We start from the raw sequence: 16382 nt of genomic DNA, 5'->3' as shown, positions 1-16382 counted from the left end.
ATGTAACTGCACAGTGCTCTAACAAATTATGATTTTATAGAGTAAGAATACTTCCAAATATTTGCATATGTGCCATTTTCTCTTTCTCATTTTCTCTTGCTACTATTGTGTTTTAGCTCTTTGAATGTATCTAGGTTATCTAAAGAGAATTTAGAAAAGTAAAATGAACCAAACTAACAACCAGAAAGAAAAGATTTCCCAAAAAACATTTATTTAATAGATAAAGAATATGGCATCTGATTTATATACCTACTGCATGTATTATCTAAATCTTCTACACAAAACCTATTTTAAGGCATGCAAATTTAATATATTATGAAACACAGTATGCAAAGCATCTTAAAGTACTCTCCTTCCTAATGCATGTAACAAAATATACTGATTATGCAAGTACATTTAATTGGATATAATTAAAATAATGAGATTTAAATACTGATGATTTTAAAAAGAAAAAATAGAAGTTGGAATCAGCCATGAGATACATTCAAAATATTAATGAAACTTGCAATGTCATGACCACTTCTGTACACAATGCTCTTGCTAGTTTAAAACAGAGCAAGTGCTGGCCATTTCCCCCCTGGGCTAAACACATAGTTTAGAGAGGTATTCACTTGGTGACATAAGATATTTTATTGGATAATAGAAGACTTAGCTCTTGGATAACATCTTTTTTACAAATCACTTAAGAGCTACATAGCAACCACTATTTCCTTTAAAAAAAAGCATCAAAATGACCACAAGAGGTAAGAACACAAATTTTCCACAGGAAGAGTTATGCTCAGTTAAATGGACACAATCTCAGAAGCTCTCGCCAATGTCATTCTGATGTAAAGATATTAAATTTAGGTATTCTCTCGCCTCTGGTAGCTGAAGAAGGCCAATGACATGTGAAAAGAGCAGATCTGCAGCTGTGAGGCCATAGTCCCTTAACTTGGTATAAAGTTTCAAAGGAGTCTACAGTCTCCAATGTTACTCAGGAAGAGACAGGAGCAAAATTCAATAGGGTAGAAGGGCCTGAAACTTCTATTAAACTTGTCTTCTGACCTCTTTGTCTAGCTCACTAGCAACAATACAGAAAAGGTGATACAGGGAAAACTTTTTATTAAATTACCTTGAGGCTAAAGCTTTGTTTGTGGGATGGGTAGGTTTCAATTCTCCATTTTACAGAGATGGAAGAGAAAGCTTTAAGATCCACATGGACCTAAATCTTCTAAAATTTCTTGGGGAAAAAACCCAACATCACCAATTGACTCTGACAATTAAAAGGAAAAAAAACTCACGTTACCATTTACTGAAGAGGAAATTGAGAGTGCCTGGCATAAAGGGGATATAGCAAACCTGGGGATAGAGCAAAAGGATAAGAGAAAAATTCTGGAATGAGTATCATAAATCTTAGATGGAATTTTAGGTTAAAATCATTAAATTCTACTCAAATATAAATTCAAAATCAGAATACTGCAATAAGGACATCACAAAGGATCAGTTAAAATTTGAAAGGACTGGGGACCCTTTCAGGGGTCTCTCTCTCTTTTCTTTAAAAATTTACCTTATGAGATTCCAAATGAAAGTAGTACTCCAAATAGCTAAAGGTGCAAAATGTGAACCCTTCTGGCAATACTATTTTCGAGGACCTGCAGGCTAAGCCTCCCCAACCTCTCCAAATAGCACATGATGTCCACTGCCAGCTTCAGAGTGCTTTCATCCCATATCCTGAAAAAGCACTGGTTGAGATCAGTGAAAATGAGAAAAATAATGTCAATTCACTAGAGGCATTGGCAGTACAAAATGTCTCTCAGAATTCATCAAGATAATAACAAAATCAGAAGAAAGGAATTAATGCAGCTCAACAATATTCAGTAAAATGAAAGCAATTCCTGTCAAAAAATGTAATATTCCAAAATCATTTCATGTGATTGGCAGCATCAGATATAGCAAAATGGATTTCTATTTCAGGATGCAGTAGGTTCTTTTCCAAGAGCTCAGGCTCATGGTGTTCCTCCCATGCACCAGATGTCTGCCCCCAGGCTCTGAAACACCTGACAACCCACACAGGGAAGCCACTGGCTTCCTATCACCATGTCCGGAAGAGATCACAAAAGGAAAAAATTCTTAAAAATCTGTTTATCAAATCATTTAACTTCAGGTCAAAAAGTGAGATACAGGTACACTAACGTACTTTGGAAATGAAAACTGCAACTAATGCTGGGAAATAAGCAAGTCAGAATGAAGAGCTGATGTTTAAAAAGTAAGGTGGGAGATTTTATTTTGTGGATTGATACCAAAAGAACAATCAGAAAGAACTGTTAACTTTATTGCTAAGACACTATGCATTAGTAAAGTAAACAATCCCTTTTCTCTGCACCCAAATGTAATGTGTTTGGATACTTGCTGGTCAGGTTATGAAGCTCTGAAGAAAGAAGAACATCTCAGAATTAAAGACCTTTCATTCCTGGAGCTCTAATAAGAACACTGTATTACACTAAGCCCCTACGGAAGACACAGAAAGCTGAGCACTGTCATCTTACACAGGATTCAAATAAAATATCCCTACTACATATGTCCATATGCATAGTAGTATAGAAAAATAGTATTTTCAAGTGTAACAGCATGGCACGGTGATGCAGAGCAGAGGTTCCACATTTAGACTGTAAGCTTGAATTCTGGCTCTAAGAGTTAGTAGGTCTATAACTTGTGGCAAATTCCTTAACCTTTCCAGACTTCAATCTCCTTAATGGTAAAACAGAGGCAATAATTATGACTACCATAGAGGTTCATTCTGAGAATTAATCCAGCTAAAACAAAGTGATTGGGACAATGTCCAGTATATAGCAAGTGCTTATTAAATGTGAGCCATTATTACTTCCTGCTAATTTTCTCACTGCATTCTTTTTTCTTTTTTTTTTTTTTAATTTTTAAATTTTTTTTTTTTTTTTTTTTATGATAGTCACACAGAGAGAGAGAGAGAGAGAGGCAGAGACACAGGCAGAGGGAGAAGCAGGCTCCATGCACCGGGAGCCCGATGTGGGATTCGATCCCAGGTCTCCAGGATCGCGCCCTGGGCCAAAGGCAGGCGCCAAACCGCTGCGCCATCCAGGGATCCCTTCTCACTGCATTCTTATGATACACCTGTGAAGTAAATAATCTTAGTCTCACTCCACAGGTGAGGAGAGTTAAGTAATTTGCCCAAAGGCGCACAGATGTAAAGCAGGACTTGAAACTGGATCTGTCCAGGTCCAAGATTATGCTCTTACTTATCCCTTATAACTTCACATGTTACCTGCAGGTCCTGCTCCTATGTCATAGTAACATTTATCAAGATAAATTTAAATTGCCTTTTAACTATCTTTCACCTTAAGAATAAACTCTTTTGAGGACAGGTACTGGGTCCTGTTCATTCATTTGAGTCCATTAGGCCCCACTGCCCACTCATCCAGATTTCAGAGCTTTTGTGCCAGGCATTGTTAGGTCCTGACATATCATGCTGAGTAGAACACATGGGTCCCTGTCCTCATGGAACTCAAAATCTACCACAAAAGACAGATAATCAAGTAAGTATAGAATTACAAACTGGCATAGTTGTAAAGAAGAAAAAAAGAACAGAGTGCTAGAAAAGAGTATACAAGATGAAACTCATTTAGTGGGGCAAAATCCAAAAAGCCTTTCTGAAGAAGAGACATACAAATGGAGATGAGAAGACTGAGTAGGAGTTAGCAAGGCAAAGAAATGGGTATAGAAACCACTTGTGCACATTATCCTAAGAAAAGACCTTTCACCTTAGTGTGTGAGGAAGGGAAAGCAAGGATGGCCAGCCAGGCACCAGTCTGGCTGACAAATGATGAGCTCAGAGCAGAGAGGTATGAGATGAGAAGTGAGAGGTGAAGGACCAGAACACACATGACCATGAAGAACGTTAGAGAGCTTATGCTCAATACAATGGGAATTCCAGTTGGTTTTTAGAAAGATCATGCTAGCTGCAGTGTGGAGACTAAGCTGAAAAAAAGGCAGAAGAATCTGGGAAATCCATGTGGATGCTCAACAGCAGATGAGGGACAAGGTGATGGCAGTCTAGGGCTAGGAGCATAGAAGAAGGGGTAGGAAAAAGTATACCCCTAACACGCGGCCTGATAGGAATAGGGATTCAGTAATTTATGAACCAACTGAACGAGTGATTACTCAAGCAGAGCTCTTGCTGGTTCTAAGGCAACCACTAACCCACAAATGCATGATCTCTCCATAAACAGTATCACCATCTAAGGGACATGAGACACACAGGATGATTTTGAAGAAATGGCGATTACATCCACAATCCAGCTGGTAAGACTCCACTTATGAAAACCTCTTGATGTATAAATGTATCTTTGTGAAACAAAATGCCTCTCCCATCCTGACAATGGAAAATTTTAGAAGCCAGATATCTTTCTGCTATATGGCTTTTCAAGCTTGTTAGAGAAATATATTATTTAAAATAGCCTGAAGCTATGCTGCTAGAAACACAGTAAAACACTAAGGGTCCCTTTCATTTAAGGAAAAAAAAAAAAAAACTGTAGTTAGTCTATACTCGTCATTCTACTTTCTTAAAAAATATGGTCTCTGTCATTACTTTCTAAAATGGCAAAATATTGATTATCTATTAGCAACAAATTCAAATGCAGAGTTAATGTATTTCCTTATAACCTAATAAATTCATAAGGTCAGGACAGGGAATGTCTTTCCATCTTTCCCATGTTATTTAATAATTTTGACCTTTTGTCCATAAGACATTTATTTTGTTAAAACCAAAGCCATTTGAAAAATCCAAATGCTTGTCCATGCAGATATGAGAAGAGAATCTATGATGATAGATGAATTAATTAAAAATCTAATAAATAGGGAAGCCCGGGTGGCTCAGCGGTTTAGCGCCACCTTCAGCCCAGGGCATGATCCTGGAGTCCCGGGATCAAGCCCCATGTCAGGCTCCCTGCATGGAGCCTGCTTCTCCCTCTGCCTGTGTCTCTGCCTCTCTCTCTCTCTCTCTGTGTCTCTCATGAATAAATAAATAAAATCTTAAAAAAATAATCTAATTAATAATCTCATCAGCCATGAAAATGTTTTCCCATCCCTAAGTTGGCCAAGAATGTTCATTAATAATTGGGTAATCAAGGTGTAGTCAGGCTTAACTGTATCAGCTGCTCTCTTGCTGAGACTAAGTGAAACCTAACATACCTGTCCATTTCTCAATCATTAAAGCCTTAGATACCATTAACATAGATAAAACTGTACATTGCCAAGCCTACGGTAATAGGCTCAAGTATTCATGGGGCACAAATAAAGATTATTTTTGCATAGGCAAAGAGTGCTCATCAGTAAGACTCTGCTCCAAGGTTAAGCCAAGCATCTTGCACATCTCTGATCAGAAGGCCAACTACCAGTGCCCCTACCACTACTTCTGAACACTCTCAAAAGCACAGGTGAAAGATATCAGAAGAGAAAAAGGCACTGCACTAGATTTCTATATAAGGAACTTAATAAGCTTAAAAATAAAACACAGTTTGCCTCCTTCCATTTGGTAGGAAACCACTTTCCCCTACCCTGGAAATAAGGCTTTGTGTGGTATTCTCTGTACCTTTAGAATGCCTTTAGAGTCTTGAAAATGCTTTATCTGCAGAACCAGGGAAAGACACATAAGAGCATCAAATAGTGTTTTGGTGCTGTTACTCTAAGAACTATTTTAAAGAATTATGGTAACCATGGTGGATGACAATAGAAAATCTCCGAAGTTTACTAAGGTTTAAAGTTGAATAAAACGAAGGTATAAATTGTTCCATCCGTCTTTCATCAGTCAAGAAAACAATATTGTATATTATTAACTAAAATTTATATTTTTCCAACATAAACACAAACCATTAATAATTTAATGTGCACAAAGACAAATGAATAACCTCAAATTTATGTTATTCTCATTTTATTAAGAAAGCTCTTCTTTCTCCTCAGTTTGCACCAATGCAACTAGTAAAAAATTACCTTCATTAGTAGGTAAAGTCATTTATTCCAGCAGGGAAAATAAAAGACTGAGCTTAGGCTCTGGACAGCTATTAATTACAAAGAAAAGTGAGAAAACAGCATACCTTAAATCTGATGTTTTATTAAAAGTGCAAATGTATTAATAAAATCTTAAGCAATATTCTATTTTATATGAATGCATAAATCAAATGTTATTTTCATTCTCACAATCATCTCAGACAACAGACAGCTCAACTGAATTAAAGTTGTATATTCTCATTTTTGCTAAACAATCTGTTCATAGCAAGGCTATTTAAAACAAATATATTCCAAGCCATTCAGATGTCAACCAATATTTCTAAACTAAACAACTTTAAAATGAGATATTTTGAGATCAATTTTAATCCAAGCATGGTTTTCGATAGGAGGGAGTACAAAATTACCCCTCATTTGAACCGAAATCTCAAACTTTTGGATTATTTGTTTCTGCATGTTATAGGCTGTTTATTATCAAATTCATAATCCTTTGATATTTTCTTAAACGGATGAAATTTGCCTCTTTCCCCTAGGGAAATGCCAGACTATAATGATATCTGAGAAATACGCTTAAATTAGTTTAATTACTTCATGTCAACTTGATAAGTCACTGCTCTTTAATGCAAAAACTGTCACTTGTAATTAATGACTGTCCATACTGCTTCAATTGATCAAATGTCTAATACACAAAAAACATTGAAAGAAGTTCTGTATATCTTACAGCAATTCAGTGGAGAAGTCTTGTCCCAGGGGTATGTAAATCTGAAGTACAAGAAACCTCTGGATCAATCCAACTAGAATGAGAGGGGGAAAAGTATACATTTGTATGTCTGAACCATTTATACGTGCATGTAAACAAACACAATCACACACCATCAACAACCAGAAGCTTTTCACATTTCAATAACATAGTAGAACTATAACAGCATTACCGTGACTTACAACTTCATTATAAAAGCAAAAAACTTGAAAGACAAATCAAACTCTAACAAAAAAATGTTGTCTTTTAAGGACCCATCTGTAGGTTTGGTGAAATTTTTATGAAAATTTAAAAAATAATAATTTTTTACTGTTTTTATTGGGTTGCAATGTATACATAGGACTGCATTCAATAGAAACATTTAAAATTGTACTACAGATTCCCATTAAGGCAGCCATAAAAGCATGTGGCAATTATTTCTATCCACTGACAGTTTTAAGTGTACTAAACAACTTAATAAAAAACTATAGTTCAAGAAAAACAATTCTAATTATGACAACTACAATTGAAGGTTTGATGAACCAAAGCTAGTTCATATGGCTTTAAATGTGTCCACAGGGAGATGGATGCAGGAACATATATTCATTTATAATGCCTTTTGTTAATTTAACATACTTTTAATTAATTCAGTGCTCACAAACTACAAACTGATCACTTTTATTCCTCACTACCAGCTTCATCTGAATTAAAAATATTTGAAGAAAAACCAACCTCTATGGCATTTTTGATAGCTGAAGTCTACAACTGTTTCAAAAATCAATTGATTTTATATTACCTCTTCAGACCCTTTCACTTAATTCCTTTTCTCTTAGGTTTTGAACTTTTGCTTGATTTCTCAATTATGATGCTCCTAATCGATGTTTTAGAATCACTTCCTCCTAAAATATGCCTTTTAGGAACTTCCTCATGTAGGACTTCTATAGCAAACAGAAATGTCCTGACTTTTCTGTGAACCTCTCCTACAAATCTAACAGTACCAGGAAACACTTGGAAAAAAGAAGGCAACTAGTCTAAAATGCATATTATTTTCTATTTATTCCAACTCAGTAGGCTTAACAAATTTAAGTATTTCAAAGTAACAATACATGTTTGTTGGTTTGCTTATTTTTAACAATAAATGTTTGGAGAATCTCCACATACCTTCTGGTTTATAATTCCTTTGGTAAACTGTTTTGCAACATTCCTGAACAATTTATATAGTTCCCATACTTTAACTGAAATTTAGATTCTACAAAATAAACATATTTGGTCAAATCTGTTTAATTTCTTTTAAATCAAATATCAAGGATAACTTTTACTTATAATGCTAAGCTGACAAACTGCTCCTGAGAGCTATCCATAGAGTAGGAATATAATGGGAATAAGGGATAACAGGCTCTGACTTTGGAAATTTGACTCTAGAACTGGATTTTACCATATTTATGGGAAAAGCCAACAAAGCAACCTGAGTTCTGGACTACAAAACAAAAGCAAGATACCAAAATTAGGCCAACTTAAATAAATCATCATTAATCAATCTCTCTCTGGCATCTTCTGTTGATGGGCCCTATGGCACTTTTCCATTGCACAATGGCCTCTGTATATAGAGCTGAGAGAGCACTGGATAAATGAAATCTGTATTTACAAAGGTCCCTAAGTTGTGTCACAAGACTCACTGAATCAGCACTATTCTCTTCAAACACAATGAGCCACACTACACATCATGTAGGGCATTTTCCTATGAACATTTTTAGATATGAAAGACACCTGCCCTCAAAAAAAGAAAACTTTGTAATTCAACTTTCTCACATATAGAAGCCCTAGTTTCCAAAAGGCTTCACTCCTAAGATTAAAAGAAGTATGACAATACCATATGGTGATGATCTGACAAAGAAAAAAAGCACTTTAATAACATTTGACACACACTGATCCTGTGTGTCAGAAATGCTAAAAAAACTCTATAGCAATATTTTTTCCCAGTGGCCTAGTAAATTTAAAATGACTCTTCATGTCTACATTATGTCGAAAATCACTAAGTAATGCTGAATGTTAACTATTTGTAAAAAAAAAAATGCCCATCAAGTATATAAAATTCATAAAAATTTAGTCTTTTTACTGAAACATGCAGGTTTCTGCAGTTTCATAATCTGTTCTCTGCTGAGATATGCTACCTCTATTTTTAAGAGGATAGACCCTTTTTTCCTTTAAATATTTTAAAACACAGAGGACTGGTAAAACACCATCAGGTTTTTAAACAGTGGTTTTACAGTTGTTCCATTAGAGCCAGTGACAGTTGTATACCTCATGCACATCTCACAAGTGTGTTTTTTGTCATCCAAGGGTTTGAGACAAGAACACAATTACAGTCATCCTTTACAAGTACCCTGCTAAGGTAGACTGAAATGATTTCCGGATTCCTGGTGTGAACAACTCACTCAGGGGCACCTCTCCCACTTCAACTCATAAGGCAGGAAACAGTTATATTTCTAATTTGGGTCATTCTATATTTCTCGGGAAAATCATAAGACCTCTCTGGGCTCTTTTAACTTCATGTGCAAAACTGGGCTAACAAATTAGATATATACCTCATGGGATTATTTGTATGGGTTAAATTGGATCTATCATTCAGAAAAAACTTATTGAGCATCTACTATATACTAGACTCAATGTGAAAATGTTTTTGTAGTGAGTAAGACAGACATTGTCTCTACTCTCTTGGGACTTATATTCTAGTTCCAGGAAGAAGGTCAGGGTGCAATGAAAGTATAAAATCCCGGGTCACTGGAGGGAAGAGGATGATCAGTGAAGATTTTCCGGCAGAAATAATATTGGAATTCAGCTGGGAAGAAAGATCAGGGGTTAAGTGAGTGAGGGAGATGAAGGAATATCCTAAGGAGAGGGAATACTCCATGATGTGATGAGAAAAACCATGAGAGTGGATGAATCTGAAGATACAAAGGGCTGATAGGCAGAAAGGGAAAAGCAGCAGGAGGGAATTCTGGCAAATAGCTAGGATCTCAATTACTCAGGGCCATGAAGGATATGTGTCATCCTAAGATCAATGGGAATCCATTCATATATTTATTAATTTATTATTCAGAGATTTACTGAATGTTTACCATGTGTTAGGCACTATTCTAGGCGAACAAAATAGACTAATTTTCTATGCTGGGGGTGCTTACCTCTGGCAACAGTGAGAAAAACAATAAAAACAAAACCCTAAGAAACAAATAGCATGTTAAATGTTAAGGACTATAGGGAAAAGTAGAGGAAGGAAAAAGGGACCAAGAGTGTGGGAGGGCTATAAATTACAGGGCAGGGTGGGCTGTCATGGAGAAGATGGCACTGTAGTAAGGACCGAAAGAAGGGGAGATGATGAGCCATGCAGCTATTTGGGAAAAGACAACTCCAGGCAGCCAGTTACCAGCTTCCACACAGGTGTGAAGGTGATAGGTCTATGCTGTGTTTGCAAACAGCAAGGAGACCTGTACAGTCACAGCAGAGTGAACAACAGCAAGAGTAACAGGAGACAAGGTCAGAAAGTTCAGAGGGCACCAGATACTTCAGGGTCCTACAGATCTCTGGTTGTCACTCAGAGGGATGGGGCATTTCTAGTAGCAGAGAGCTTTACATTTGAAAGCATTGTCCCAGCCGAAACTGTAGGGAGGCAAGTAAAAAAAACACGGGTAGGGGGCAATGAGAAGATGAATGCATGAGATGCTCCAAGTATGAGGTTTAGTGGCATTGGAAGTGACAAGAAGTTGGAGTCAGACTCAAAATGTAAGCTGAAGAACCAACAAGGTTTTCCTGATGGACTGAATGAAGAGAAGAAAAATTGAACCAACTGAAGTCTCTTTTCTGAGCTACTGAAAAGACAAGTTGCTAACAAGGGCGATGTGGCTGTCTGTAGCAGTAGGAGTAATTTCTGGGGTAAAGCTGTCCAAATAGAAATGTCATATAAGCAACTGAAAATACAAGACTGGAGTCTGAGAGAGAAGTCTGACTTGGAAATAAATGCAGGCTGGAGTAAGACAGAGATGGTATTTAAAAGCATGAGACTAGCAATGATAACCAAAGGACTAAATATAGATAGATAGTGTCAAGGGTCAGGTCTACAGGCACTGCAATAGCCAACTGGGTTGGAGAGAGGAATATTATGAAAGGAAACTAGAAAAGGAAGACCAGTAAAGTAGAAAGGAAACTCAGAGGATGGGAATCCTAGAAGAGGAGTGAAGAAAATATACCAAGGAAGATGGTGTCAACTTTGTCAAATGCTGCCAATAAGGTCAAGCAAGATGAGGGCTGAAAACAAGCCATTGGATTCAGGAACACAGAAATCACTAGTGACCCTGACAAGAGTATTATCAGTAAAGTGGTGAGGTCAAGGCCATTGAAGGGTTTTATTTATTTATTTTAAAAGATTTTATTTATTTATTCATGAGAGACACAGAAAGAGAAAGAGAGAGAGAGAAAGGCAGAGACACAGGCAGAGGGAGAAGCAGGCTCCACGCAGGATGCCTGACATGGGATTCGATCCCAGGTCTCCAGGATCACGCCCTGGACTGAAGGCGGCACTAAACCGCTGAGCCACCGGGGCTGCCCCATTGAAGGGTTTTAAACAGAGCAAGTCATGGTGACATTTATTTTAAAACCAATACCAAAGTGGGAGTGGGGGAAATTTTGGGAGGAACCCGATAAAAATGATGTCATTCTCCAGAGCAGCTGAAACTTAGATAAACACAAGGCTTCAGGGATGCTGATCCCAAGAGACACACCATAAAATTCAGATGCCATTGGCAGAGAAAACAATGGTTTCAAATAAGAGCCTCAGATTGAAAGTCCTGAGGCAGACCATCTAAATGAAAGATGCTCATGTGTGACAATGCTGCATCTCATGTGAGCAACTCCATAGCACGATCCAGGATAAAGAGCAGCATGGATTTATTTAGTTGGCTAATTGTGGTCATGAAGGCAAACTGGTTACAATTAGAAATTATAACCCCAATTGTTATAGTTTCTTAATGGGGCAAATTTAACAAACTTCTTAAACACCAACTACATATGATATACTAAGTTAGGGGTTCAAAGTGGATGGTGTTAAGATTCCTGCACCAGAGAAGTATACAATCTGATCATCAATATCACATTTTCCTTTATTTGATAAGACGTTAAGTAAAATACAAACAAAACTGACATTTAGAGATGCTCAAATAGAATACAGAAATATCACTATTTAAAATGAAAAGTTAAGGGGCACCTGGTGGTTCAGGCAGCTAAGCATCTGCCTTTGGCTCAGGTCATGATCCTGGGGTCCTGGGATAGAGCCCTGTATTGGTCTCTACCTCTCCCTCTCCCTGTCCTTCTGCCCTTCTGCTTGTATTCCCTCTCTCTCATTGAATCTCTCTCTCAGATAAGTAAATAAAATCTTAAAAAAAAATTAAAAGTTGAACATACTTTCATCATTCAGCTTTTTTCCTAAGTACCTAATATTGTGAGAAATACATATGGGGTACCTAATGTCAAGTTTGCATAAGTAACGTAGATGTTTACTCCTGAAACAGGAATACATCATGGTAACTGAACTAAATTTAGAAATGTTAATTGAAAACCAATTCTCTACTCAAGACATGCCATTTAATTGAATAACAACTTCACACAGACAAGTAAAAATACCTATAAAGTACTGTTATCAAAAATTGCAAATAATTAATCTTAAAGGCATTTATTCAGGGCAGGCTCTATAAACTGTGTCATTTGTTACAGTACCACACATGCTACAGAAGAGCCAGATTAATTTTTAATTACAGGACACTGTATAAGAAATATTAAAGATTCTTCTGTTTCTTCCAATTAAAACTATCATTTTTCCTTTTAAAAAGTAATTATAATACATTAAATTTGTCTTATTTCTAAAAAAAATCTTAAATTTAGGAAAAGGGAGTTTTTTAGTCACTGAGTAGTTGGTAGAGGAGAAATCTTTCTCAGATCCAACTGAGAAAGGTTACTAGAACTGATTTGATTTTATCAATAACATGATTACGTGCATAGATACTAAGGGCATTGCATAGAAGTATAGGTCAACGAGAGAATGCTGGTTTAGAACAAAGTCATATTCCTGCAAATCACATGTATCCATCTCACAAAGTCAATATCCTTAATAACAGATGGACCACGTCTTCTGTAACAAGAATAACCCACAGTTTCAAACATATTTCTCTGACTCATTTTAGTTCACCTCATTTATAAGTGTATAAATTTTTGTGGAAATGAAAAAAAAAACTATTGTTTAAAAAAACAGGAATTATGAGAAAATCATGATTTTAAAATGGTAGTAAATTAATAAAAATGATTTTAACAAAGATTATCCCTTCTCTTCGAGGTTTTGTTTCTTATTTTAGAAAGAAACACTGGCAAACCATTTTAAAATTAATCTTCCATCTATAATTTCTATGGCTCTGTTTATGTCTTAGAAATCTATAGTATGCATGCTAATAGCTTAAAGTAGTAGACAAACAGAGCCTGAGAAAGTTTAGAAAACTGAATTAAATGAGAAAATCAGGTACCAAGAACAGGTCGTTTCATAATACCTGGTACACAGTAGGTGTTCAATAAATGTTCATAATTAATGAAGAAGAAATAAGTAAATGATCAACATAAGAAATAACTGGCTGCTTATATAAAATATATTACCTAAAATCTATAGTTAATACATAGGATAGGGATCCCTGGGTGGCGCAGCGGTTTGGCGCCTGCCTTTGGCCCAGGGCGCAATCCTGGAGACCTGGGATCGAATCCCACATCGGGCTCCCGGTGCATGGAGCCTGCTTCTCCCTCTGCCTGTGTCTCTGCCTCTCTCTCTCTCTCTCTCTCTTTCTCTGTGACTGTCACAAATAAATTAAAAAAAATTTTAAAAAAATACATAGGATAATGTTGATGAAATCTGATTAATTATTTTGAAAAATTGTATTTCTTAAATTGCCATCAGTTTACTCAAAGCTTAATTTGGTGGTACAGCCTTGAATTTTAACCTCAATTCTGCCAATGACTGGGCTCCTAATCATAAATTCAGGTATTCTCTCAAGGTTCCTTCTGCTTTAAAATGCTGATCCTAATTTCCAAAGTAAGAAAGAATTGAAAAATCTACTCTTTGGGCTTTTGTTGAAGCACATATTTGTATCTACATATATTAGATATTAATATTCTTGAAGGTATACAAGTTAATGTGTCACTGAGTAATGTCTTCTATAGTATTTTAGTCAACTTTTTTTTACAAATTTGGTCCTATAATTTAGGAAGTTCTGGGTTTATTTCACAGTTTACCCTTAATTATCTGATTTCTTTTTTTTTTAAAGATTTTATTTATTTGTTCATGAGAGACACAGAGAGAGAGAGAGAGGCAGGAGGCAGAGACAAAGGAAGAGGGAGGGGAAGCAGGCTCCATGCAGAGCCTGATGCAGGACTCGATCCTGGGACTCTGGGATCACATCCTGAGCCAAAGGCAGACACTCAACCACTGGGCCACCCAGGTGTCCCAATTATCAGATTTCTTGATGAAGAACCAACCTCAATGTGTTCATTGCAAAAGAACTGGTATCAGGGTTAAAAGAGTCAATGAATGCGAAATGCTAGACAAGTCATAGGCACATAGTAATTACTCAAGAAATACCATTACTATGATAATCAACGGCGATCAAATAATCTAAACCTTCTTGAAAATACTTCTTGGGGTGCCTGGCTGGCTCAGTCAGTTAAGCATCAGACTCTTGATGTCAGCCAGGTCATGGTTCCTGGGTTGTAGGATTGAGCCCCACATTGGGTTCTGCACTCAGTGCAGAGTCTCTTTGGGATTCTCTCTCTCCCTCTCCCTCTGCTCCAGCTCACTCGTGTGCTCTCTCTATATATAAATAAATAAGATCTAAAAAAAAAATACTTCTAGATTTTGAATCAATGGTGAAGCAGACTACATATATCTATATAATTTAATATATATATTTTAAAAGGTAATTCAAATTTCTTTTTTTTTTTTTTTTTTAAGATTTTACTTATTTATTCATGAGGGATAGAGAGAGAGACAGAGGCAGAGACACAGGCCAAGGGAGAAGCAGGCTCCCAACAAGGAGCCCAATGCAGGACTCGATCCTGGACTCCAGGATCATGCCCTAAGCCACTCAGGCATCCCAATTTAATATATATTTATATAACATTTATACATACATAAAGCCTAGTATAAGGTTAATTTCTAAATTAAAAACAAACATCACTTTAAGTTAAAAGATACCAATAAAAGTCAAACTAATGTCTGTATAGTAGACCTAAAAGTATAACTTTAAGAAGCAAATGCTAAGCTTTAATATTAAAAATCTTACTTACGGATTTGCTTATTCTCCCTTGGTAACTGAATTTTGTTTGTTTGGCTGCTGCCTTCCAGGACAAACACAAAACTTTTAACTTCTTTATCAAACTCCTGTAGAACAAATATAAAAACAGTGGTAATTAAAGCATATTTTATTTGGCTTCTATCATAAAATAGGAGGTGCAAACCCACAGGAATAAAGTCCCAGACTCAAATGAGTTAAAAGTCAGGCCTTGATGATACTCCTACCGTGGAAACAGCTGGGAACTGGAACATACTTTATATATACATACTGGAACAAAGACCCACTTTGTCATTTGACAAATCCTCTATCATATCAAGTATCTCTTTCCTCCTAATGATAAGAAATTCCCTAGTTTCAGGGATTCCCAAGTTACTAATTTAGAGTTTCCAGAATTCAGCTACCCCTCCTCTTCTTTAATCTACATATTCCTACCTAACAGCACATGCTGAACATCACTCCACATTACAGTATACAAAACCACCTAACCAATCTTGTATCTGCACCACAAGTTCCTTAGTGTCTGGCCATGACTCATACGGAATTAATCATTGCCTCATCCTACTAGTCTTCTAACCTGAAGTTCTATATATCATCCACTGAAAATCAGTAGTAATTAAAGGGTTACAATTAAGGTGACCTAAAAAACTATGGTAGGAGAAACATAAACACAACAAAACCAAACCTGAAAACAAAAGGCCTTTTTATATGTGACAGTCTGATTTCCATGACTCAAAGTGATAATGTAAATGGTTATTTTTTCATCTTGAAGCAAATTCCCAACCTGAGTATTAAGACCCATTACAGTACTTCACAGATCCTTCCAATCCTCATTTGTATATGTTAAGAAATGCATTGTAACTAATGGTTGCTGAGCATTAAATCACACTTTAATAAATCTGCATTATATCCATCACAACAGAATCTCTCATGTATTTGAAATGAACACACACAGACCGAATGTATTATTTATTCCATCTACACACAAGTAGGGCATATACTTAAAACCTTTCAACAGCTTACCCAAATCATCAACATGGTCCTTAGACCACAACCTAGTCTGGTCACTGCCTGGTTTTTCTTTTTCTTTTTTTTAAGATTTTACTTATTTATTCATAAGAGAGACACACAGAGAGAGAGAGACAAAGACAGAGACACAGGCAGAGGGAGAAGCAGGCTTCCTGTGGGGAGCCTGATTTGGGGCTCCATCCCAAGACCCCAGATCACAACGTGACCCAAAGGCAGATGCTCAA

At 36.5% G+C, this 16382-nt stretch overlaps 1 protein-coding gene across 23 annotated transcripts in view; it reads right to left on the bottom strand.

Annotated features, from left to right (window-relative positions):
- CFAP20DC (CFAP20 domain containing) overlaps positions 1 to 16382 on the bottom strand; it is a 261970-nt gene that overhangs the window by 241159 nt on the left and 4429 nt on the right. For 21 of the 23 annotated variants that reach the window (XR_013357811.1, XR_013357810.1, XM_077858281.1 and 18 more), the window contains 2 exons: positions 15125 to 15218; positions 6737 to 6809 (listed from right to left, as the gene is read on the bottom strand). Coding sequence is in view for 15 of the 23 variants with exons in the window: in XM_077858281.1 (XP_077714407.1) it covers positions 6737 to 6809; positions 15125 to 15218 (167 nt within the window). In the remaining 8 variants the exon portion in view is untranslated. Of the gene's footprint in view, positions 1 to 1111; positions 1253 to 1546; positions 1688 to 6736; positions 6810 to 15124; positions 15219 to 16382 lie in introns of those variants that run through there. The other 2 variants (XM_077858293.1, XM_077858292.1) reach the window with 1 other exon arrangement.

This window comes from Canis aureus, chromosome 19 (genome assembly GCF_053574225.1).
Source record: "Canis aureus isolate CA01 chromosome 19, VMU_Caureus_v.1.0, whole genome shotgun sequence".
NCBI lineage: Eukaryota > Metazoa > Chordata > Mammalia > Carnivora > Canidae > Canis > Canis aureus.
Note: the sequence above shows the minus strand (reverse complement) of the source record. Positions and strands in the feature narration are given on the sequence as shown.